This window comes from Microtus pennsylvanicus, chromosome 3 (genome assembly GCF_037038515.1).
Source record: "Microtus pennsylvanicus isolate mMicPen1 chromosome 3, mMicPen1.hap1, whole genome shotgun sequence".
Taxonomy (NCBI): domain Eukaryota; kingdom Metazoa; phylum Chordata; class Mammalia; order Rodentia; family Cricetidae; genus Microtus; species Microtus pennsylvanicus.
The window spans coordinates 684,059-709,441 of record NC_134581.1 but is presented as its reverse complement, the minus strand read 5'-3'; the positions used below and the strand labels follow the sequence as shown (position 1 = coordinate 709,441).

Here is a 25,383-nt window from a genome sequence, read left to right as displayed (position 1 = left end):
GATGGCCCTGGAACCTGGGCTTTTACAGAAGAGGTGAACAATGTCTTGAAGATACCAGAGGATAGCAAGTGGAGGTCACTTTGAAAAGCTATGGTGGGATGTGAAGCCACCCAGTATTCTCAGGTTCCTTGACTTCCAAACTTCGGCAAAATTTATGGTTCCCCTAAGTGGTGTGGGAAAGATGAACAAGCTCATGCAGTCATGCCATTTTCAGTAAGCAGGGGACAGTTGTGTATATTCCCAGGTGGTAGGGGTTGGGACTGAATGAATGCTTCTGTGCCAGGCACCGAGGTCCTGAGTAGAGATGCCTTAAGGTGGGGGTTTCCCTCGGGGGTGGGGTTCCATATGAGGGTCAGAATCCAGGGCCCTCCCTACCCAAGTTCAATGGTAGCCCTCCCTGGGATGTCAGTTCACCCAACCACAGGTCCTGCTCATGGACAGCAACCTGCATGCCTGCCCAGGAACATACAAATCTCTCAGAGGAACTGAAAAGGATCCCACATACCGACACCACTGAGGTAGGGGCTGATGGTCCTCCAGGCACCGATGCTGCCCTGCCGCATGCGCTGCCCCACAGCCAGCTCCAGGTACAAGAGCGGCATCCCTTCTACGATGAGCATGATGATGTAGGGGACCAGGAAACTCCCTGTGAGAGGCCAGAGCTGAGCATCAGGTCAGTGTGAGAGATGGAATTTACCCTGTCGTCCCTCTGTGCAACTGTGTTTCTATCACCCAGCCTTTCCCCATCCAGTCCTCTTTCCACCCCATCCATCGCCCTCAGACATTTCCCCTCAAAATCTAGTTCTTCTTCACTTGTATCTTGTACCTCCATATTCATCCCTGCCAACCTCTCTGATCTATCTTCTATTCATTGTACCAATCCAACCTTTTATTTATCAATCCACCCATCCATGTCTCTCCATTTTCCTGTTCACTTTTCATGCATTTTTCTGTTTGCCTATCCATGGACGACAGGTAGCCATGTTAGTTATTTAAATCTTTGAATACTTCCATCCTGGGAGGCAAACCGCCACTGGCCCCAGCTCCGTGAGTGTCATTCTCCATGGCTCTGCTGGACCAGCTTCTGCCAGCAAAGCTTTTACCCTCCTTTCTGAAAAGTGTGTTGGGGAGATTAGGAAGTCAGAGGACAACTTTAGAAGTTGGTTTTCTCCTTCCCCCTTTATGTGGCTTCTGGGGATTGAACACAGGTCACCAGGCTTGTGTGGTACATAAATAAGTACCTTTATGCACCGGGTCATCTCACTAACCCCTATCTTCTCTTTCAGCATTTAAGGGCCATTGAAAGGCTAGACCACTAACTTGCCAAATACTTATAACTTTGCTCGTGAGTGCTTGTCTTCCTGCAGATCTGATTGAGTCTATGTGACCATACCTTTTCTAAGGTCTAGTCATACAGGGTCTGTTGGTGGGGTGGAAAACTCAGCAAACCTGTTTCCTTCCCTGAAGGGCTCACCTAGGTAGAGAATTTTGAATGCTTTAGAGTTGCCTGGGCTATAGAATGTTCCTTCAGACTTGATATTTTCAGAGGGCTTAGTGGCCTAGCAAACACAGGGGCAGGTAAGTTAGTTGGATGACACAGTACACAGAACTTCATACCACATCCACCTTTTAAAGAGATATCTGTATATCTATTTTAAGCATGCACCTTTAGTCTAAAATTTCATTTTGCTAATGGTGACTTAAAAAAAAAACTTTCAAATCCGCAAATTCTTAAGGAGTGGTCTGTGAATGGAGCTTTAAATAGCCTTTCACTGCCAGATAAACATACAGAGGCAGGCAGGGGCACAAGATTGCCCAAGTCTGGGGCATGGAGGCATGACCCAAGACTGCTTTGGCATCTTCTCCCATCCATCCAAGCTCATGGTTCCTTGGCTGGGACCTGAGAAACTCCAATGGGAGAAATGCAAAAGCAAAAGCCTGACACACCAGTAACAGGGATTGAGGGTGGTTTCTAGAGGGAAAAGCAGAAGTATAGGCACACACAAACCCTAATAGTCATAAAATGCCCCCTGGCACATAGGGGTTGCCTGTGTAACAGGGGTGTTGCGGTCATCTATGGGACTACCGACCAAGAACTGAACTTCCATGAAGAAGACACAACTGCAATGAAAGGGGATAGTTTTAATGCTTTAGGTTGGGTGGGGCCCTAAGACCCTGTGTGTTTTACAGGGTTCCTGGGTCCTTCTGCTTTTTCCCCCTGGTCTTGTTTTGATTCCTTCCCACAATGTGTTCTGGGAACAAGAAGCTGCTATCTTAGGAAACCTGCTTCCCCTTCATTTGTTTACCTATGCTGCTCTAACTCTTCTTCAGCGCTCCCCCAGTCCCACTCAGAGGTCCACACCAACAGCTGTCAGGGCAAGGGGCTACGACAGCTCTAACTGCTTCTTGTTGAGAGGGGCAGGGTCTGGGCTGGGCTAGTCTGAGAGAGGTGGACTCTTACAAGGCGGGCTCTTGGGGCCTGCCCAGTGGGTTGCAGCCCCACACTTCAAAAATAACCTGCGGTCATCCACTGGGTCCATTCAGAGCTTCAGTTCCATCTTTCACAGGACTTTATATCCCCTTTTGATGGCTAAACTTGATTGCTGACATTGATTACACATGAGATCAACTACAGCGCAAAGAACTGGGCACAGCTGTGGGGAATTCTCTTGGTTGGATCATTTGAGGTGGGAAGACTCACCCTAAGTCAAGGTCATACCTCCTGTTTTTGAAAGTTTACCTAAAAGGATATGGAAGGAGGAAGCTTGATGTCATGTTCTGATGAGGAGGCTTTCTTCTGATGACGTTAGAACCTACTTCTTCAGGTTCTAACAGACAGAAACATCCAGACTTGTGGATGAACAACTACAGAATTTTTGGCTTTTATTTTTCCCGGATAGCTATTGCTGGACTATCTGATGACAGCCCATAAACCAGTATAATAATTCATACTATTATTCATGTCTTTTTAGAGAACTCTAATAGACCCTTATAGATAAGAAGCTGAGTTGGGACTCAGGTCCCTGAGTATCTCTTCAAATGCACCACAGAATAACAGACAAAGAACAAAAGTTCTGATTAGACATACCCTTTTCTTAAGCCAGGCCTTATAAATGCCATGGAGCTTAGACCAGTAACTCTATTTCTTTAAGCCTAGGTTCAACATTGATGTATTGAACTGTGGCTTCTTACATAATTTGTCAGACACTTGTAACATGATTAAGCCTTCTTGCTTTCTTTTCCATTCTAGAAAAATATCCAGCCATCTTATGAGACAGAGATGCCAACAGGTCAATAGCCACCAAATCTAGGTGTGACAATCTTTTGCAAGTAGGCACAGTTGAGGTCATGAAGGTGGCAGGGTTTTGGCTTGGAAGATAGTGCTATATAACATCACCTTAAAAAAGAAAGTTGAACCCAAACTACATATATATTACTTGTATATATACTGTTAAATAATGGGGGTTGGTTAATTCCTAGGTAAAGCTTACAAAAACACACACACACAAAAAAAAAAAAACCCACAAGACAGTCTTCATACAGTACATGGTGATCTGCCTTGACAACACTTTTGATTTTGAATGAGCATAGGCAGCTCATATACCATGAAATAATGCCTTTATCTCTTGTTCTTTTTCCTTGTCACAGTGTGAGATTGCTATCCTAACAAGGAAAAAGAGTTTTGGAGGATATTTTGAGGCAAACATGGTTGGGTCTGGAGTAGAAGGGCCAAATTCTACCTCTAGAGCCAGTTTCTTAGGGTGCTCAAAACAGCATATCAGTTTACACAAAAGGCATTTGCTCCTTTGTAAAACTGGACCCAGTGGCTTACACAGGACAGGAGAGTAGCTGTTGAATTCAGTGACCAAAGTACCATACCAGCAGAGAATTATCCAGGTGAGTCTCACTCACTGGGTCATGCACTGGGGACAAGAGATTGAATAAAGTTCCCCTTTTAGAGTTAATAAATTTTGTAAAGCCATAAATGAGTGGCAGTGAGCCCCCATAAAAAAGGAAGTTTTCTACCTCTCTAATGACTAACTGAAGGCCTTCCCTGTCTAGACTTGGGGTGACCAACAGCTTGAAAGACTCTACCCACAATCAGTTTGCATGAGCCTGAAAATGGAGGCAGACAACCTGAAAACTCAATAAATAGCTTCTGCCGAAGAGAAGGTTCTGCAAACATAGGTGGTCGGCAAAGTTCTCCTTCAGCCTCCTGCAAGGGAAACACCCTGTCTTAGTTAATACTTGGGACTCAGCTCCTGACAGAAACCAACAAAAGCAATGTTTGTTTTAGTGTCTAATTCAGCTCACTGAGGAGGCAGCTGAGTAGTGAGACTTCGGAAGAATCTTGGAAATAGTTTATCTCATTTACAGTGAGATGAAAGAAAAAAAAAGATGTCTTGGGTCAGTATTGCCCCTTTTCTACCCACATTCCCTAGCCCATCTTGATGGACTGTTGTGGGATATTTTTCCCTTTTTGCTTTTTGAGAGGTCTACCACCCAAATAAATCACACATGGAGGCTTATTCTTAGTTATGAATGCCTTGCCATAGGTTGGATAGTTTCTAGCGAGCTTTTCTTGTCTTAAATTATCCCCATTTCCTTCTTACCTCTCAGATTTTATCTTTCTTACTTCTGTATGCCTTATTGTCCTTCTTACTCCATGGCTGGCTGAATTGCTGACCCCTAGTTTCCTCCTCTCCTTCTCTTGCTCCTCCTCTTTGGTTCTCCTTCTATTTATAATCCCTGCTTGCTAGCCCCGCCCACCTTTGCTCCTGCCTCCCTATTGGCCGTTCATCTCTTTATTAAGACAATCAGGTGTTTTAGACAGGCACAGTAACACACCTTCACAGAGTTAAACAAATTAGCGTAAACAAGTCACACACCTGAAAATAATATTCCCCAACAATGGTCATCTCCAGCTTGTCAACAATCAGCAGCCAGGGTAGTCCCAGGAAGAGGCTGAATAACCTAACCATGGTTCAGTTCTCTGCCATCTCCCAGTTTCCCCCCTTAGTTTTCTTAGTGCAATATTGTTGTCTTGTCCCTGGATACAGGGAGTCAGGTCCAAGTGCCCTAGAGCTCCATTTATACCCAAGGCATCTAATCCCATCACTCATCAAACACTTGATTTGGTCAGGCAGTGAGTGGTGTGTACACCTTAATCCCAGCACTTGGGAGACAGAGGCAGGTGGATCTCTGTGAGTTCAAGGCCAGCCTGGCCTACAAAGCAAGTTCCAGGACAGCCAGGGCTATACAGAGAAACCCTGTCCCAAAACACAAAAACAAAACAAACAACCCTCTCCACTGATTGCCATGTAAACCATCTATCTATGTAAACCACACAAGCTCTGGAAGAGGTGCTGGAAGCCACGTTGTCTGAGTCCATTTAGCACATGCTGTGTGACAGGGACTTCTTTGCTCCAGCCTTATATCATCACAAAATCCATGATTATTGCCTGTGATCAGCGATTCACATAAGTTTACAGAGCCAGAGAGATGGATGCAAAAGGAGACAGATAGGTTCCATCCCATTAGTCAACTGTCACACATGTTATGCAGGCATAAATGGCCAAGACTCTATTAGGAAGAGCTGGGAGCCAAGATTCATCATGGATAGCTTCTAGGAAGCCCAGTGCTTAGGAGCTATCTCCTTTTTGCGGACACATCAACTTACCAATTCAGAAATTCTCTAACATTCATCTGCATAAATCTCAGAAATTAGAATTTCCAGCCCATTATCAGTCTTGGCTGGCAAGCATAACAAGTGGACATCTGTAGGATACTCTTGGACACTGGGTAACAATATCTTCTGACCTCTGAAGGTCCCCTGACCATAGCAACCAGACCTGACTGAGAACCAGGTAGAGAAATAGATAGGCCCCCTGCTACCATGGGAACCAAGAAGCTAGGGGGAGAATCACCTAGGTGCTCAGAAAACTGCAGTCTGCCTTCAGAGCCCCAGATCTTAACCCCTTGTTCTCCTGACCCCACTGCAGTGAATGGTTTCTGCTACAGCTAATGCACCCCTCTGTTGCTTCTGGGAGCATCCCTGAAGGCGCTTCCTTTATTGACCATACTTGGAAGACATTGTGATGTGCTAGGAAACACAGGAACCTGGAAATGGCCTCTTAAACTTCACCCAGGCGGGAAACCAGTCCGTATAGCTCTAAAACCCACATAGGATCTGCTCATAGCTGTGGAGACTTGCTACACTTTTGGTTTATATGTCTGATATTTCCCATTACAGGGTTTTAAAAAAATCCTATCAGGTGTTCCTTACTTAAGGCCAGTGGATAAAAGAGATCCAAAAGGGTTAAGGACACAGTCTAGGGAGCACGTGTAAGACAAAAGAGACATGGGAATGCCCTGCTGAGCTGATTTGTCTCCTGAGCCAGGGCAGTCTCTCTGTGTAATCCTGACTGTTCAGGAAATCACTCTGTAGAACAGGTTGACCTCAAACTCAGAGATCTGCCTGCTTCTGCCTCCCGAGTACTGGGATCACCCTAAGTGCTAGGACTAAAGGTGTCCTATGCCTGGCATATTATTTGCTCTTAAAATAACTCTTTAATATCTTGGGATCTTAATGAATTCCCAGTCTTAAAAGATCCAACATTCAAAACAACCTAAAGTAAATATTGCCTTTGTCCTATTTTTCCCCACTTCAAATTAATAATTTGTAAGCAAACCCCCTAAGCACTCAGAACAAATAATTTTCCTTATGTACCCATAATAAGAGACTATGGGATATTTTCCCATTTGTCACACAACTGGAGAGTGAAAAAAAGTGGGTGTGCCCATAGCACAGTGGAGCAGGCAACAAGGAGGGAAAAGATATTCTATATCGAACTGGGGAGAACCAGGATTGGAAATGCCAGGCAGAGCAGCACTAATTCCTGGTGAAGACTTCAGTTACAGCCTCCGAACCCAAGCAGGCTGATCCTTCTTTGCCCACAACTGTCAATGGTAGCCGTTTGTTTATCTAGCTACTGGCCCTGGGCTGCTGAAAATTCACTTGAACTTCCCAGGTCTGGTAATCTTAGTGCTAGAGGCTCATGTTAAAAACAAAACAAAGCAAAACAAAAACCTCTCCTTTAGCTCCAAGAATTGACAGTTATTGCCCTGGGAATAGAAGTTTGGACACCATGAACGTTTAAGCAATATTTCAGTAGCTCTACCCACAGCCCCTAGCTAAGTGCTCTTGCCACTTTCTTCTCCACCCAACAGCTTGGGGATGTCCACAGCCCAGTGTCTTTTGTACTCATACACCAGGGACATGCGGGAGCCTGGGCTAAGGAAGGGGCGCGTGTGTGGAGGGGGCCATTTGTTCCACCACCCCAGCAGTAGCTATGTGAGCTCTGGGAAAGCAGCTAAAGCACCTTGGGGCACCAGCACCCGGTAAAGGTTTCCTACACAGCGACAGAACTTGCCCTGCTAGCTCACTCACCAGCTCCATTTGAATTTCAGGTACTGCCCACCTCAAACTCAAAAGCAAGCTTGGTATCAACTTGCTTGGAAAACGTCAGGTCTAGTTCAGGTTGTGCCTGTGTGCTAGAACGGCTCAAGAAAGAGAAAAAGCTGAGCAAAGCTTCCCTACCCAAGACAGTCTACTTCCAGGTGCCTACACTTAGCTATTCCATAGCTCACGAGCCCTGGATGGGCTAAGGAAGCCATCAAGAAGAGGCGTGGGGGAAATCTACTCCCTCCCACCCTCCGTACTCTGGAAGACTTTTGGTTCCTCTGAGTCCAATGTCTCTTGGCTTAGTTGTAGCTCTACCCTAATTATCATATCGAGAGCCGAATGAGATCATCGCCTTGCCCTGTCTTCCTCCCTTCCTGAGCCCAGGCTTGCTCACCGTGCTAGTCCTGGTTGAAAGGTTCCTTCCCTTGAGTGCCAGAACAGTCATGGACACTTTCAAGTCCTTCTCCGCAATTTTGAGTCAGCTATGTGACCCTAAGGAGGGGTCTTCTCATATCATGGGTGAGAGACGCCAAGAAATGTAATAGGGGTGCTGGTAGTCATCTAGGGTATCATGAAGCTCAGTTCCCAGGGACAGAAAACAGCTGCGGGGAAAGCAACAGTTTTACCCCTTTGGGATGGGCGTAGTCCCAAGGCTGTCAATCGTTGCTTACCTGGTATCTGATAGGATACCCGGGATCCTCCCTTTCCTCCTATTGGTACTGTTTAGATGTCTCCTCCCACACTGTGCTGTCCTGCCCTTTCTCTTCACAATGTCTTCCAGGAACAGGAAACAGCCAGCTCAAAACCTGCTTTGCAAAGGAACCCTAGCCCTGTCTTAAACTGTCATAAAGCATTCGGCTCTTAATGCATTGCCCAATCTACTCAATTGTGGGCCCTTGGGTTGTATCCAGTGTCCTTTCCTAAACCAAGACTGGGAATTCAGGTGGCCCATAGATCCCAGAAGTGGAGCAGCTGGAACTGAGGTCTCATGAAGAGCCTTGTGACCACGTGAAAACAGTGAAGGCCTTGGAGGGGGCAACACATACCTCATACTAATGGTCGGAGCTCAGCTTGTCCTTGTGTGCAAGTAGGGTCTGAACACTGTCTTCTTGCTCCGGGGGCTTTTCAAGGCTAAATCCCCTCCCTGCTCTGTAAAGGCTGGGTTTTCACCCTTTAGCAGCTTGATGTTGAAGGAGGCTGAGACCTGTGTAGTTTTTTCTTTGAGACACCTGACAGCGGAAGCCAGATTCCCGCAGCTGTTTGGAGTTACGCTCTAACACTGAAAGGCCGTAGGATAGTCTCATTTTAACCCAAAGTATCAAGCAGTAACTACGGCAGATCTGGTGTGGCCCATGGTCAATTTGTCTCTGTGACAACCTGTTGTTTGTTTGTCTGCTGCCTAGAAGCAAACTCAAACCAAGGAGGGAGTGTGGGCACCTTTTAGCTGGACCTAGTAATCATTTCCATCACTTCCTCAAACCTCCACAATATAATTCAAGCAAAAGAGTTCTGCAATCTTTTTTTTTTTTTGTCAAGAAAACAATAACACAACTGAATAGAATGAACCTTAGTTGGTATCACATTTTATACACAAAAAAAGGAGAAAAGGAAGTAGATCATTGCTCCCTATGTACAACCCAGAGGTTAAAAACTTAAAGAACAGAGAAAACCTTTATGACTTCAGGTTAGGCAAAGATGTTTTAGACAGCACAGCAAGCGCCCTGTGTGTGGAAGCGAAGCTCAAACCTTCCTTCTCTGCTGGATTGTGGGCCAGCTCTTTGACATCTTCATCTGGATTCCAGGGAGGTAAAAGCTTTAGATGTGAAGTCCTTGTCACTCAGACATGCTGCCCTTCCCTGCACATGGCACTTACCTCCACCGTACATCTGGCACAGGTAGGGGAAGCGCCATACATTGCCCAGGCCCACAGCATAGGAGACACAGACAAGTAAGAACTGCAGGGGGTTGCCCCACTTTGGCCGCCCCTTCTCCACAACCCCAGACTGGGCATACTCTGATGACCCCAGTCTTCCTGGGAGCTGACCAGGGCATTCAGGGCCTCCCCAGGGCTGCAGCTCCTCATCCACATGTGCTGAAGGTGATTCCATCTTCTGAGGCAACTCTCAGCGTAGAACGGGCAACTGCTGTGCTCTCTTCTGGATTCCAGGCTCCCGTGTTTTCCGCTGTTCTGTCTCCAGGACTCTGGAATCGACTTACTGCCCTATTTGGCCCTGGCGTGGATCTTCTCTGCTTGGCTGGTGTCCCCTTCTCTGCCTCAGCCTCAGAGGTGGCCAGTTCACACCCTCCCACTGACCTTTGGTCACATTCTTTTCTATTTCATGTTTCTCAAACTCCAGGATTTCTGGGCTCCTCAGACTGCTCTTAAGGGCGTCTGCACAGAATTTCACAAAGATAGGATTGTATCTGTTGGAGGCTGATGGTGAACAAGAAAGTGTTTAGCTACAAACTGCATGATCTGTGTGTCTGTCAATTTCTATAGAATAAACACTCCCACTATGGGGCATCCAAGCATCCAATACAATTCGTTAAGTGATACAGGACACCATTATGTTGGGTTCCCACCTTGCATATACAATGACACAGGCAGCCTCAAGAGTATAACCAACAGAAAAGGAAAGCGAGTAATCAGAAACGGTGAGTTTTGAGTATTGTGTCTGATTTATAATCCACGCATCCCTCAGACCTCAGTAATAACTGTATGTAGCAATCACCTCACCAAAAGGGATGAAGCCCAGATTCCCAGCGCTGGTGACTCAGTCCCATTTAACCCCACCGGAGTGTCCCCAGGAAGCCGTTTTGGCTAATGGATGACTGCTAAGGGAACCTCACTGTGCCTACCAGAAAGAGGATACAAAAGACTATCAAACTGTGTCACCGGAATTCTGGAGGAAAAAGAGAAAGGGAGGACAGCTTTAGCCGGGGTTCTATAGTCTTCCCTACCAACTAAGAAGGTTATACAATTTTCAATCATTTGCTCATCCTGGTGAGTCCACTCTTAATTAATCATTGAAGTTTCTAGTTTCCCGTATGAGAAAGTCCAAACTCCTTAGCTCTGTTTACAAGGTCTTGAGGGTTTTGGTGGTGGTGGTGTTGCAGTTCTTTAAAAAAAAAAAATTTGCTTTTATTGATGGCTGTGAATCACGATTTGAGTGCCGGAAACTGGATCCAGGCTTTCTGCAAGAATAGTCAGAGCTCTTTTAACTGCTGAGCCATTGCTCCAGCCCCAACTTCTGAGATGGGGTTTAACTAAGTTGCTTGTTTAGGTTGGGTTTTCAGTCTTTCTGCTTCAGTCTTTCAAATAGGTGGGTTATAGGTGCACCTCACTCAGTTGGCTCATGTTGACTTCTAATGACAATTATTATATTATTTGATATTTGTTTTGTGCCCTAAGATATGGTCTATTTGGGGGGAAGTTCAATGTGCTGATGAGAATATATATTCTACAGCTGTTGTATGAATAACTTTTTTTTCTTTTTTTTTATTGATAAAAGGAGAATAAAAAAAAATTTCCACCTCCTCCGAGCCTCCCATTTCCCTCCCCCTCCTCCCACCCTTCTCCCCCTCCCCCCACTCCTCTCCCCCTCCCTCTCCAGTCCAAAGAGCAGTCAGGGTTCCCTGCCCAGTGGTAAGTCCTAGGTCCTCCCCCCTCCGCCCATATCAAGGAAGGTGAACATCCAAACTAGCTAGGCTCCCACCAAGCCAGCACATTAAGTAGGATCAAAACCCCGTGCCATTGTCCTTGGCGTCTCATCAGCCCTCATTGTTCGCCATGTTCAGAGAGTCCAGTTTTATCCCATGCTATTTCGGTAAGAGTCCAGCTGGCCTTGGTGAGCTCCCAGTAGATCAGCTCCACTGTCTCAGTGGGTGGGTGCACCCCTCGTGGTCCCGACTTCTTTGCTCATGTTCTCCTTCCTTCTGCTCCTCATTGGGACCTTGGGATCTCAGTCCATTGCTCCAGTGTGGGTCTCTGTCTCTATCTCCATCCATCACCAGATGAAGGTTCTATGATGATATGCAAGATATTCGTCAGTATTGCTCTAGGATAGGGTCATTTCAGGTTCCCTATCCTCAGCTGCCCAAGGAACTAACTGGGGACCTCAGCTTGGGCATCTGGGAGCCCCTCTAGGGTCAAGTCTCTTGCCCACCCTAAAGTGGCTCCCTTACCTAAGAATTGTGGTTCCGAGCTCCCCTATCCAACCTTCCTTTATCCCAATCCTCCTGTTTCCCCAAGTCCCCCCCTCCTTCCCTTCTACCTTTTCTCTCCCCATCTCCCCTTACCCCCATCCCACCCCACCCCCAAAATCCCAATTTTCTCCCCGGCAATTTTGTCTACTTCCCTTAGCCAAGAGGATAACTGTATGTTTTTCCTTGGGTTCACCTTCTTACTTAGCTTCTTTAGGTTCACCTATTGTAGACTCCATGACCCCTATTTATTGCTAGAAACCAATTATGAGTGAGTACATCCCATGTTCATCTTTTTGGGTCTGGGATACCTCACTCAGGATAGTGTTTTCTACTTCCATCCATTTGCATGCAAAATTCGAGAAGTCATTGTTTTTTACCGCAGCGTAGTACTCTAGTGTGTATATATTCCATACTTTCTTCATCCATTCTTCTATTGAAGGGTATGAATAACTTTTAAAAATGATAATTGATCTTTTATCATTATACAATGATCTTCTTTTCTCTTTTTTTTTACAGGATTTTGTTGTTTGTTTTTTGAAACAGATTTCCATTCTGTAGCCTAGCCCTGGAATTAAGAGCGATCGATCATCTATTTGTCTAAGCCTTCCCAATAGTGGGAATTCAGGCACAAATTTTTACTGTTTTTGGTGTGAAGTCTGTTTGGTATTATCTTTTCATTTTCTAAGTTAGTCTTCATAACAAGAAGAAGTCTTGTATAGACAGAAGCCTGTAATTGCAACCAGGAAATAACAAAAAGCCCAACCATAGACACTTGCTTGGAGTTTTATCTACAGTGACAACTGGTAAAAACCAATGTTTCTTCATCTTATGTCCCAGATCTGAGTCAAAGTTTTCTGGAATAAACAGAAAGTATCATGGCTAATGTCAAGTGTACAAAGATCCAGTCAATTGGTGAGAAAGAGGACAGATTCCATAATCACCACTGTTGTGCCTAGAAACAGAAAAAAATCATCTGAGATATGACTTAGTACCAGCCCAAGAGAATTACTGAGAAACATCTTGCTCTGCGTGTTGCAGGGGGGCCCCTTGTTCGTCCCAGCCACCCAGAAACAAAATAACCACACAGAAACTGTATTAATTAAATCACTGCTTGGCCCATTAGCTCTAACTTCTTATTGGCTAACTCTCTTTTTGGGGGTGTTGTGGGGGGAGGAAAGAAAGGATTTATTGGGCTTACCTATCCTGCATAGTACATTGAGGGAAACCAAGGCAAGAATCCAAACTGGGCAGGAACCTGGAGGCAGGAGCAGATGCAGAGGCCATGGAGGGGTGCTGCTTACTAGCTTGCTCAGTCTGCTTTTTTAAATAGATTTTTATTGACCTCTACAGTTTTCTCTGCTCCCCTCCATGCCTCTCCCTCCTTCAACTTTCCCCCAACGTCCCCATGCTTCCAATTTACTCAGGAGAGCTTGCCTTTTTCTACTTCCCATGTAGATTAGATCTATGTAAGTCTCTCTTAGTGTCCTCATTGTTGTCTAAGTTCTTTGGGGTTGTGATTTCTAGGCTGATTTTCTTTGCTTTATGTTTAAAAACCACTATGAGTGAGTACATGTGATAATTGTCTTTCTGTGTCTGGGTTACCTCACTCAAAATGATGTGTTCTAGCTCCATCCATTTTCCTGCAAAATTCAAGATGTCATATTTTTTTCTGTTGTGTAGTACTCCATTGTGTAAATGTACCACATTTTCCTTATCTATTCTTCAATGGAGGGTTGTTTCCAGGTTCTGGCTATGACAAACAGTGCTGCTATGAACATAGTTGAGCACATGTCCTTGAGACATGATTGAGCATCCTTTAGATATATACCCAAAGCGGTATTGCTGGGTCTTGAGGAAGGTTGTTTCCTAATTTTCTGAGAAATTGCCACACTGACAATCAAAGGGGCTGTGCCAGCTTGCATTCTTCTTGGCTAACTCTTACATATCAATTTAACCCATTTCTATTAATCTGTGTATCACCACAAGGTCGTAGCCTACCAGCAAAGTTTCAGCACGTCTATCTCCAGCTGCGGCAGCTCCATGACGCTCTCCGACTCTGCCTTCTTCCTCCCAGCATTCAGTCCAGTTTTCCCTGCCTACCTAAGTTCTGCCCTATGAACAGGCCAAGGCAGTTTCTTTATTCATTAATGGTAATCACAGCACACAGAGGGGACTCCCACATCACCTATAGGATATCTACAGAAAGCAAAGTAAAGTTATGTCACCATGGGGAAACTGTATATATACTGTAGAGAGCTCCCTGGCTCACCTGTTCAGCTTAGGATCTTCTGACTCTACAGTGGTGTGAAAGCAAAATGAATTCTGTTTTAGTTTGGGTTCCAACATTTTGTGGGCAAGCAGTCTGAAGCAGGATACTCACATGCCCTCTGGGTCGATCATTTGACAGTGAACTGTTGCTCTGACTGGTCAGAAGTGTAGGTGTAACAAAAGCATTTTCAATGTAGGGTGCTCTTCAGTTTACAGTGAGGTCAGCAGGATGTAACCACAATGTGGGTGGAGGAGTGTCGGAACACAGTCCAAGATGGAGTCGTGTAAGAATTTTGAGTGCTGGGACTGGAGAGATGGTTTGGTGGTTAAAAGCACTGATTGCTCTTCTAGAGGACCTGAGTTCAATTGTCAGCACCCACATGGCAGCTCACAGCTGTCCGTAATTCCCGTTCCAGGGGATCTGACACCCATGGCAAACACATAAAATAAAAATAAATAAAAAGAAGAAATGTTCTTAACAAAAAAAAGAATTCTGAGTGCTTGTGAGGAAACTCCAAGAAAACAAGAGTCTTGTGACCTCAGTTTCTTCAACACCTGGAGCTGTTCTTGGATTATGCTTCCGTGCACCTCCTAGGTGTATTTGATAGGAGCACGCTTATCAGATTATTCATTCCCACTGGCTATTGTTATTTGTTTATGGGCCTCTATAGAAAAACATGTTTTTGCCTCCTGCAACTTGTCCTCATGTTTATACACAGCTTGAACTCCTGAGAGATTTACTCATGTGACCTTTCTTAACCCTTAAAGTATGAATTGTCTGATGTTCCGAATGAAATTGGCTATTGCATTAGACTTTAGTCCACCTCATCTTTAGGCTCCATTCTTCCAGGTCCTACTGCCTTTACAGTGGTAAACAGAGGAGCATCTGTATTTTATGACAGCATTGCTTCTCCTGTCTGATTTCCATAAACAAAACTGTTCCACAGATGTGACTTCCCCTATAACAAGAAATGCTCAGTAATGTATTTAAATTTTTACAAGTTGTTCTGAGCATAAGTGTTGGGACCATTTGGAGTCCTGGCCTCCAGCTGCTCTTCCTTGCTAGAGATCTTTACTTTCCTTCAGAATTGAGTTACTAAAGGCTGTGTCAAAGTTGTTTACCAGCTCTGCTTCACGAGCACGTGTTGCCTTGGCCTTAAGGATCAGAGGATAAGGTTTTCACCTGTTGGCCCACTTGACTGTTGGGTATATAAGCCTCCGTGGTGCTATTGAATATAGGGCTTCTTACCAGGGACTAGAGGTCTGTGTCTCTGTCTCCCTGTCTGTGTGTCTCTGTATGTTTCAACCTCTAGCCCCTTGCTCAAAGCTCTATGGTAGTACATAGAGCACAGACAGGCGTTGTGCACTGAACACAAGTATTTCCAAACACATCATATACTTTCCTCCCTTCTTAAACAGGCTTTGCCCTGGCTCGCAGATTTGATTGCACATTGGATTCTCCTGAGAGCCTGGGTCTCACTCCCAAGATTTTCTGATTGATGCCTCTTGGATCTGGCAGCATGGACACTGGAAATTTTCAATGCTCCCAGGTGTTTGGAATGGCAGAAATGTTGGACATTCTGAAAAAGTAATAGAATAATGACATAGGTCAACCTTACTCTTCTCACCTTTGAGGGTACATGATATTGAGACCTTGACTGTGACTGACCCTAGGGAGGCATCACAAGTGCTGAAAGAGAGTGACTATGCCTGAGGGTTGAGAGGAGGGCACAGATGGATGCTTAAGAATCCAGGGATAGACCCTGCTATATTGTGGAATGCACCCACTCTTCAGGCCTAAAAACCATCTGATGAGAAATCAGGAGTAAACATTTAAATAAATAAATGCTGCTGCTTACATTTTAGGGGCAGTGATCGTTTAGAAACCAGGTATAAAGAAAAGATGGGAGTCTTGATAAGATGCAGATAGGATAGTGAAAGCTTTTTTTTGTAAGTTACAGTCCAATATTAAAAGATTCACTGTTGGAAAGACATCTTCATCTACATATATATATGTATGTATATGTATATATATATACGTGTTTGTGTGTGTGTATATACATATAATTTTAATTAATGTGGATGTATTTTGTATATGATTGGACATGTTCAGGCTGGTGAAAACAAAGACAAAAAGGATGTTGGGTTCCCTGGAACAGGAATTATATGAGGCAGTAGGCTTCTCAACGTGAATCCTGAGAGCCAAACTTTGGTCTTCTGCAAATGGAGCAAGAAAATTAGCTAGAAAATTTTCTCTTTAGGCCCCTCCACAAGACCTTTCTATTGCCTACTTTTGCCATTGAGAAAAAGAATGAGAAATAAGAGTCATCTCTGGTTGATGTTTCAAGTGATGTCTAAGTATCTTCAAAGGTGCCTGCACAGATAGACCCAAGGAAATCCTTCAACTCGATGAGCCCAGGAGAGCAAAGATCATTGCTACAAGAAGAACTCTCAGTCTAGATAACCTTGATTTATTTTATTATGATTAAAAAAAAGAAAAAAAAGACAAATTCACATGATGGTTGAATAACAGCCATAAATATGGAGTGTTTTCAGCTACATGCTGCTCTGTGTGATTTATATACATTTTAGAAAACATTATTATGTAGAGGTGAATGAAGGTGATTGTGAGTGACGCTGGTAGAAAAGTTACAATTACTTGTATCCCTATGGATGTGTATCTGACACTGAAGCCCTGGTCAGATTCCTTACAGTCTAGAGTTGTAGAGAGGTTAGTCCTGGACTACTGTGATGAACCTTAGATTCTAGAAAGGTGACCTCCTTTGGAACCCCAGAAAAACTCTCTCTTAGTGACCACTAAATCCTGGTAGTATTCAGAGAGTAATCAGGAAACACAGAAATTACACACTTGCTGTGACTTAAAAAAAAAGAGTTCATCAGAATTAATTAATTAATTATTAATGTCACCTTAGTTACTTCAAACCTCAGACACTGGTCGGGAAGCCGTTGTCCTCTAGCATTTTCTTTTCTTTAAAGAAAAAAAACCCCAAAACTGAAGTGCTTGTTTGGCTCCTACAAGTTACAGTCAAGTTTCTCATGACAGTTTACCTTAAATTCTAGGACTTTCTAGAATCAAGGAAACAATGGTCTTCAGTACTGGCCTTAGCCCCTGATGACAAGGAGGCTACAAGGTATGACCTTCAGATGGCAAAGGATGGAGGGCCCCTCCTAGGGGATGCGGTCCCCTCCCCTAGGCAGTCTTCTCTCTCTAAGCTCCCCAGTCCTCTTTACAGAAGCAGGAGGCCCTAGACCACCACTCCAGCCAAGGAGTTCCCACCAGCAGGCAGTCACTGTGAAACAGAGAGTGGCTGACTTCAGTTTCTGGGAGGTCCATTCTTAGGCCACTGGGGCCAAGCCTCCCTTCTTGAGTTGATTCCTGATGAAAGTCCCCAGGGCCACCAGGGGGATGCACATGGTAGATGAGGCCACCAGCAAACCAATGACAGCGAGTGCATATGGGGGGTAGTCCTTGGTCACCAGCTGCCCCTGGGAGAAGAGACTGAGCATCAGGGGAAGGCCCCCTCCTGTTGCGTCTAACAGAAGTGTTCACCCAACTCTTCTATGAAGGGGGAGATGCTGAGCAGAGAAGAGGACTGTGCTCTACTACCCTGCAATTCACAGCAAGCCTTCAGAGAAACCGTGCCCATTTTCTCTATATTTCATAAGGAAAGATAATTCTGACTTTTTCAAATGTATATGTGGGAAGCTCTCCAAGAAGAATGTCATGGAAACACTCCTTCTAATGCCTTAGTCTGAGGCCCTACATGTAATGTAACCTTTAGCACAGATTAGAACTTCCTGTGGTCGTAGAAATGCTCCGTATAAATATGTCTAGTGTGGCATGCCAGAGGAACTAGTATTTCTAGGGGAAGATCCCCTGGGATGCTGTGGGCGACTCTTACTCTCCCGATGAATCATGGCTAACCACTCACAGCCCCATTCTGCTGTACTAGACTGAGCACCTGCGAAACATCTCGATGAAGTTCCTGTGACCTCTCCACACCACAGCAATGGTTCCCTGTGTTCTGAAGTGACCGTGGGTTCTGCCCTATTCCCCAGCCCTGCAGGAATGTCAGGTACCTGAGTGGCATCCCAGGCTTGGTACTGTAGCGTTCCTGTGATGATATAGTCACTCAGGTAGAAGATAAAGAGGCCGATAATGAGCAGTGGACTCACAAATGCCCACATGGCCTTCCAGTACCAGTTGAGGGAGCGGCCAGCCATGGTCTGAAGGTCACTTTCAAATCTGTTTGGACCACAAGGAGAGAACACAGGCTTATTCATGCTCTGGCGGGAGGGAGTCCAGTTCACATGCCCTCTCTCCTTAGGAAGATGCTGTCCTGGTTATTAATGATATGCGAACATGTCCCCGGACCCATCTGATCCTTTCCTTGGTGAGGTGTTGAGTTGAAGGGAAAAGGGCTGAGGCTCCCTGCCATTAAAGAATGGTCATGGGACATTTCCCTGGTGTGAGCTTTCAGAGGTCCCCAGGTGTGGACCAGAGGCTACTTCCCAAAGAAGAAGAGAGCAGGGTACATCGGGGAGGGAAATGCCAGTCCTCTCAGTCCACAGGGCTAGGGTGGCTGACAATTCTCGTATCTAAAATGGGCATGCCCACTGAGGAAAGATGATTTTCTTACGAGCGTGGCCCTGCAGCGTCTCGTTCCCATGTAGAAGTCAGGGTCTGCGGTCTCCTTACCTCTTCAGCCCATATATGTAGCACACAGCTATGGTCTCCACCAGCACAATGAGCAGCAGGGACAGGGTGGCTGCATAGTCATTGAATATGTCAAACCAGTAGTTCCCGGACTCCATGGTGAACACCATACCAATGGCACAGTTGATGAGGCACACCAGACCTGGAACGCAAGATCACTGCTCATCTCTCTGAGTCTCACTGCCTTTCACCCCACATTTAATGTCAACCAGAGCCACAGTTCCCTAGATGTACTTTGGAGGCTGGGTTCACCCACATGAGCTATAGGAGCTACTCTGCAGGGGATTCCACAGCAGGAAAAAAAAAGGTCAGAGTGTTGTTCTTTGGGTGACGTCATGGTTTATCTTCTGGAGATGTTGAAGAGTTCAACAACTTAGCCCCAGAGAATATGGGAAGTGGACCAAGGGTATGGGGGCCCAGATAAGAATTGGCTTGGTAAGAAACTATAGTTTACTTTGGTATCACATGCCGGGCTCTGGTTATGTATCAGACCAGATTAAGCCTCCAAGGTAGTAGCCAGGAATCCCTTTTATACCAGGATGCCAAGGCTTAGTGATGTCAAGTAACTGCCTAAATAGCACAACATGGCAGAGTCAGTATTTGAGCTCTGACCTTTAGCTACCAATCTCTCCAAATTTTCTTCCAACTCCCTAGGGCTTTCCATGATGTGTTTGAGTTTATAGTAGTCCTGCCCTTTCCACTGCCACACTGTATAACGTCAACCACTGAATGCCCCGAGAGGCTCACCTCAGGAGGAAGGATTAAGTACTGGTTTAGGAACTGTATGCACATGTAATGTGGACTGCAGAGACCCAATTTTAGAAAAGATGCCAAGTGCTTGGCGACTCAGAGGAAAGGGGAAGAGAGCACTTTCCACTTGATGGCCAGAATGCGTGATCAGATGTGGCACTTTTTCATCTCTCCTGGGCACAGAACCATCAGAGGCAGAGGTGGCTGGATACAGGGTTCTCATGATCCTGGCTGAATGGGGTGTTGGTAAAGTTAAAAGTGGGTATCCATAATGGGAAAGGCTGATTCCTTCACCAACAACCCAAAGGTTCAAACAATGTACAAAGTGGTGTGTGCTCTTACAATGATGTATCAGATGGGATCAGGGACTGACAACTGCTGCTAACAGTTGTACAGATCACCGACAGATTTTAAGTGTCAACAGCAGGCCCAGATTGTCCTTTCCAATGACTTTCAGGAACAGAGATAAAAACTAGTAGCATTAGAAGTCAGGGCAAGGTGATCTGATTGGGTGTTTATTGCCTGGAGCATGTGTGGAAGGAGCTCCTTCTGCTGTGGGAACAGTTCATGCACATTAAAACAAAAACAGATGTGGGCTTTCAAAGCCTGCAGGCCTTCGAGTGCAGGTGGGAGAGTTGTGCTCTCCTCCCCTTCCTCAGAGCCTTTAGCACTTGGTATCTTTTCTGAAATTGGGTCTCTGCAGTCCACATAACACATGCACACACTCCTAGATCAGCCTACCCAAAAGAGGCTGTAGTGAGTTCTTAGTCCAGCTCCCAGAACTGAATATCATACTGTAGCTGGAGCTCAGCTAGACTCCTACAGCCCTTCTAGAGTTGCCTTAGAAGCACATGGCTCCTGAGGAAGCCCCTCCACTAGTTGTCTTGCGTTTCCCCACCCGCCCATGCCCTGCCTCCACTGCCTGGTGTCCTGACCTGAAATGGCCTCCTTGGGCAGGTAGCTGGAGATGACCTTGCTGTCCGTCAGAGGGGTGAGGATGGCCGCTGTGTTCCCAAGCATGCTTCCCATACCCAGCATCAGCAGCATGAAGAAGTAGAGCACTGACCACAGCTGGGACACTTCCATGTTTTTAATAGCCTCAGTGTAGACGATGAAGGCCAGACCTGTGCCCTGGACAGCCTGAGAGTAATTAAAAGACACCAGTTACACACCTGAGTCAAAGGGGACAAGAGGTGGAATGTCATAGTTTGATGGTGAAATATCCTTCACAGGCTCATGTGTTTGAACAGAATGTCATCCCCTGCTTTTGAACTTTTGGAGGCGTGTATAACTTTAGTAGGAGTTGGACTCTCAGTAGATAAAGTAGGTCATTGGGTACATGTCTTGAGATTTTCAATATTTTCAATAGTTAAGAGTCACAGCATCATGATCCTATTGTCATTAACTCTACAACCCTTCTCCATCATGATAGATGGTAATCTCTCACTCTGGGAAGCAAAATAAGCACCCCTCCCCAACCCTGTTAGTTTCTTCTTGTAAGGTATTTGGTTACAGCAACAAAAATTTAGTATTGACTATGTAAGTAAGCTCAATGTAGTTCCAGGCAGGCTCCAAAGCTACAGAAAAACCCTGTCTCAAAAAAAGAAAACAAAACAAATAAACAAAAACAAAAAATAAGTAAGCTCAATAGCATAAACACAGTGGGAACAGGCATCATTAGGAACAGATAAGGATTTGATGGCACTTGTGAAAAATTTAAAATGAATATTAAATATTACAAAGCAATGGTTTCACTATTGCCAGGAGCCATCTATTCTAAACAACGTCAGTGCTAAAATACTCCCTACTAGAATAGTCTGATCTCACTTTCCTACACATGGCTACCACTGAAACTGCCACATCATAAACATTGGAATAAATAACTTTGAAAAAATAGTGTTTTCAATAATAAACATAATTATTGGCTTAAAAGGTCACTATAATGTTAATATTAGATTAGATATGGTTGAAGAGAGAATTAGTAGGAAGGGAGGTCTATCTCAGGGTAAATTCTGTTCAATCGAATATGGTTTGACGTAAAGATACACTTAAACTGGGCTGATGGTGTCTATGTACATAGTGAACCTTAACCTAACTTGATGTGCAACAAACTTTGATTTTTATAACAAGATGTCAAGATTCAGATGACTGCTGAATCTCAGACAACCACATCAACCCATCTTCTGCAAACCAGACAGCCAACTGCTTAAAAAAAAGCAAATATAAATTTTACCCAACTGAGCAGTCTGTATACTTCATTTCCATTTGTAATTTTATATACATTGGTGTTTTGCATGCATGTATGTCTGCATGTGTGTGTCAGATCCTCTGGAACTGGAGTTACAGAAAGCTGTGAACTGCCATGTGGATGCTAGGAGTGGAACCGGGTCCTCTGGAGGAACAGCCAGTGCTCTGAACTACTGAGCCATCTCTTCAGTCTCCTCATTTCCATTTTCTATGTATCATTTTATTTTCTTTTGATGTATGTATGTATGTATGTATGTATGTATATATGTATGTATAACCTGTACATATGAGGGTAGAACATTCTGAACTTCATTTTGCCCAGTATGCTTTTCAACTACAGAATCAAGCCAATTTAGATCTATAAAAGTGACTTGCTATTAGATTCTGTCTTTCTTACTTTTCTATTGTTGTGACAAAATGCCATGACCAAGGCAACATAAAAGCAGGTGTTTAATTTGGGGAACATGGTTGCAAAGTTTTGGAGTCCATGACCCTTGAGGGGGGAGAGGATGACAGGCAGCAGGCAAGCAGACATGGTGTTGGAGCATGAGAGCTTAATCCCTTTCTGCAAGTAGGAAGCAGAGGGAACTAACTGGGAATGACCTGGGCTTTTGAAACCTTAACCCCCTGCCAGTGACATATCTCCTCCAATGAGGTCATACCTCTCAATCCTTCCCAAACAGTTCCACCAACTGGGGACCAACTATTCAAACACATGCTCTTATGGAGGCATTCTCATTCAAACCACTACATTCTACTGCTTGACTGTCAAAAGCTTGTGGTCATATCATAATGTGAAATGACTTTAGTCCGACTCTAAAAGTCCCCATTGTCTTTCATAGTCCCAAATCAAAAGTCTCTTCTGAGACTCAAGGCAACTAATTGTAACTCCTTGTAATATCAAAAGCAAATTACATACTTTTGATATACAATGGCACAGACTATATATTACCATTCCAAAAGGGAGGAATGGGAATATAGCGAGATAATGCTGGACCAAGGCAAGACAGATACCCAGCAGGGTAACTCCAAATCCTGTGGTCTGTATCTGCTGTCAATGGGCTTAGCTGGCTCTTCCCTTCCAGGGTAGCTGTCTGCATCACCTGTCTTTCTCTCTTGGTTTGGCTCCACTCTTCTGGAAACACTGTTTCCACTGAACCTGTATTTGATAGGTATCTCCTGTGATTCTGGCATCTCCAACACCTTGGGGTCTCCAACACAATCCAGGCTTCATTTTCATAACTTCATGTATGGCTTGGCTTCTCTGGGATTCCATGCAGGGATTCCCCTGTCACACACCTGGCCTCAGAGGCTATTCTTAACTGCAGAGGAAGATTCCACAACTCCTTTACTCCTGTATCCTTCAAGACTCTAAAGCCAGAACTACCTGGCCAATGCTGCCAAGTTCAGCCATTTGAGTCTGAGCCTATTACCCTCTTGAATTACATTTTCATAACATTTTCCTGGTTTCAGGTTTTTAAAAGTAGCAGAAAATTCCTTAGACATGTCCTTTCTACAAATTGCAGGATTAGCTGGGTGGGGTCTTGCCCTGAGGGAAACACTCCCTTTATTACATTTCACATCAGGTCTCTCCTTAGCTCTTTCAGTATGGATGCTAAATTTCTTGGTGCTTTTTTCTCCTCAAACGGTACATTTTGTATTTCTTTTTGTCCCGCTTATTATTTTTTATTGTAGCCCCATATAAAATGATCAGTAATAACTATGCAACAGGGTTAACATCAGGTTGTTTTGAAATCTCCTCTGCCAATAAAATTAGTTCAAATGTTTCAATTTAGCCTCAGGCAGAGTTTTAGAATAAGGGCAGAAAGCATCCAGTCTTTGCCAAAGTACCGCAAGAATGGTTTGTAACTCTGTCAGTAATATTGTTCCCTTCTGAAACTTCTTGAGCTGTGCATCTACAATCCACATTGATCTCAGCACTACTGCCCTCCAAGATCCTACTAGGATGCTTCATTCAGCCCTGCTTATATTATTCAGCAGCTTTCCTAATCAATGTCCCATAGTCTTCCATATTCTTTTAAAAACAGCAGCATGGTCAGGCCTGTCACAGCAATAGCTCACTCCTTAGTACCAACTTCTGTCTTACGTACTTTTCTGTTGTCATGACAGAACTCTATGACCAAGGCAACTTCTAAAAAAAAAGTGTTTAATTTGGGGTTCATGATTGCAGAGGGTTAGAGTCCATGACCACCATGGGGGTAGCATAGCAGCAGGCAGGCAGGCAGCAGACAGACAGACAGGCAGACAGGTAAGCATGATGCTGGAGCAGCAGCTGAGGCCTTACATGCTTATCCTCAAGTAGGAAGCAGAGAGAGCTACCTGGGAATGGTCTGAGCTTTTAAAACCTCAAAGCCCACCACGAGTGACATACCTCCTCCAGAAAAGTCACACCTCTTAATCCTTCCCAAACAGTTCTACCAACTGGGGACCAAGTGTTCAAACATATGAGCTTACGGGGAAAAATCTCCCTAAACCAGCACAGGTTCCCTTTTAACAACATAGATGGGAGTTGAAAGAAAACTAGCCAACCAGTCAGTCATACAAATAAAACCATGATATGGAGACTGTAATATATAAACATTATATAAAAATTATGAGAAGTGTGGAATAGAAAGGAAAAGATTAATATAGATCTAAATGAAGACTTTCAAGGAGAAAAGACAGAGACCAAGGCAACATTTAACAAATAATATATGTGAACTTGTCAAAAGGATCTATAAATTCAGCAGGTTTAATATTATTTAGGCTCAGCCTAGATTAGATAATAAAAACACTATGGACTAAATTCACTAAAGATGCCAAAAGCCAAGGGACATATTTAGTGAATTCAGAGAAAGAACTGTTGACTACACAAATAAAAGAAGGGTGGACAAGACAGTTCAATGAGTACAGGAGCCTGAAGTGCAGGCTTTAACTTACCTTCAATCTCTGGAACCCATGTAAAGGCAGAAGGAGAGAACTGACTACAAAGTCACACTCTGACCTCCAAACATGTGCTCTAGCATGCGCGCACACAGACACACACACACACACAGACACACACACACACACACACACACACACACACACACACACATGCAATTAATTAAAAACAAAATAATAAAAGAAAAATTCAGCAGCAACAATTGAAACCAGAACTATAAAGCAAATAGTATCAAAAGGTTGAGAGAAAAATAACTGTTAACCTAAAAAACTCTACTCTGGGGACACGTTCTTTAAGGAATAGGGCCCAGGGCTGGAGAAGGGGCTCAGTGGTTAAGAGCACTCACTGGCTTCTCTTCCAAAGGACCTGGGCTCAATTCCCAGTACCCATAGCAGCTTACACACGTTTGTAACTCTGGTTCCAGAGATCTGACACCCTTTTCTGACTTCTATGGGCACTGGGTAGGCACACGGTGCATGTATATACTTGTAGAGCAAATACATACAAAATAAAATAATTTTTAAAAAGATCATGATAATATATTGCTGGGCAGTGGTGGCACATGCCTTTAATCCCAGCACTTGGGAGGCAGAGGCAGGGCAGGGGAATCTCTGAGTTTGAGACCAGTTTGATCTACAGAGTGAGTTCCAGGAAAGCCAAGGCTACACTGAGAAACCCTGTGTTCAAAAACAAACAAACAAACAAAAAAGGAAGAGAGAGAAAGAAAGAAAGAAAGAAAGAGAGGAAGAAAGAAAGGAATGAAGG

General features: G+C 44.4%; 2 protein-coding genes across 3 annotated transcripts in view; both read right to left on the bottom strand.

The window, feature by feature from the left end:
* LOC142845393 (sodium- and chloride-dependent transporter XTRP3A-like) overlaps nucleotides 1-9,573 on the bottom strand; it is a 29,213-nt gene extending 19,640 nt beyond the window's left edge. Inside the window, exons 1-2 of one of the 2 annotated variants that reach the window (XM_075964026.1) lie at nucleotides 9,335-9,573; nucleotides 506-642 (exon numbers count right to left, since the gene is read on the bottom strand). In XM_075964026.1, coding sequence (XP_075820141.1) covers nucleotides 506-642; nucleotides 9,335-9,573 — 376 coding nt within the window. Of the gene's footprint in view, nucleotides 1-505; nucleotides 647-9,334 lie in introns of both variants that reach the window. The other variant, XM_075964025.1, reaches the window with a different exon arrangement.
* Nucleotides 9,574-16,400: 6,827 nt separating this feature from the next.
* The window catches only part of LOC142845392 (sodium- and chloride-dependent transporter XTRP3), a 39,017-nt gene continuing 30,034 nt past the window's right edge, over nucleotides 16,401-25,383 (bottom strand). Inside the window, exons 8-11 of the mRNA XM_075964024.1 lie at nucleotides 20,363-20,567; nucleotides 18,660-18,819; nucleotides 18,041-18,206; nucleotides 16,401-17,446 (exon numbers count right to left, since the gene is read on the bottom strand). Of these exons, the coding sequence (XP_075820139.1) occupies nucleotides 17,297-17,446; nucleotides 18,041-18,206; nucleotides 18,660-18,819; nucleotides 20,363-20,567 (681 nt within the window). The 3' untranslated portion in view covers nucleotides 16,401-17,296. The remainder of the gene's footprint in view (nucleotides 17,447-18,040; nucleotides 18,207-18,659; nucleotides 18,820-20,362; nucleotides 20,568-25,383) is intronic.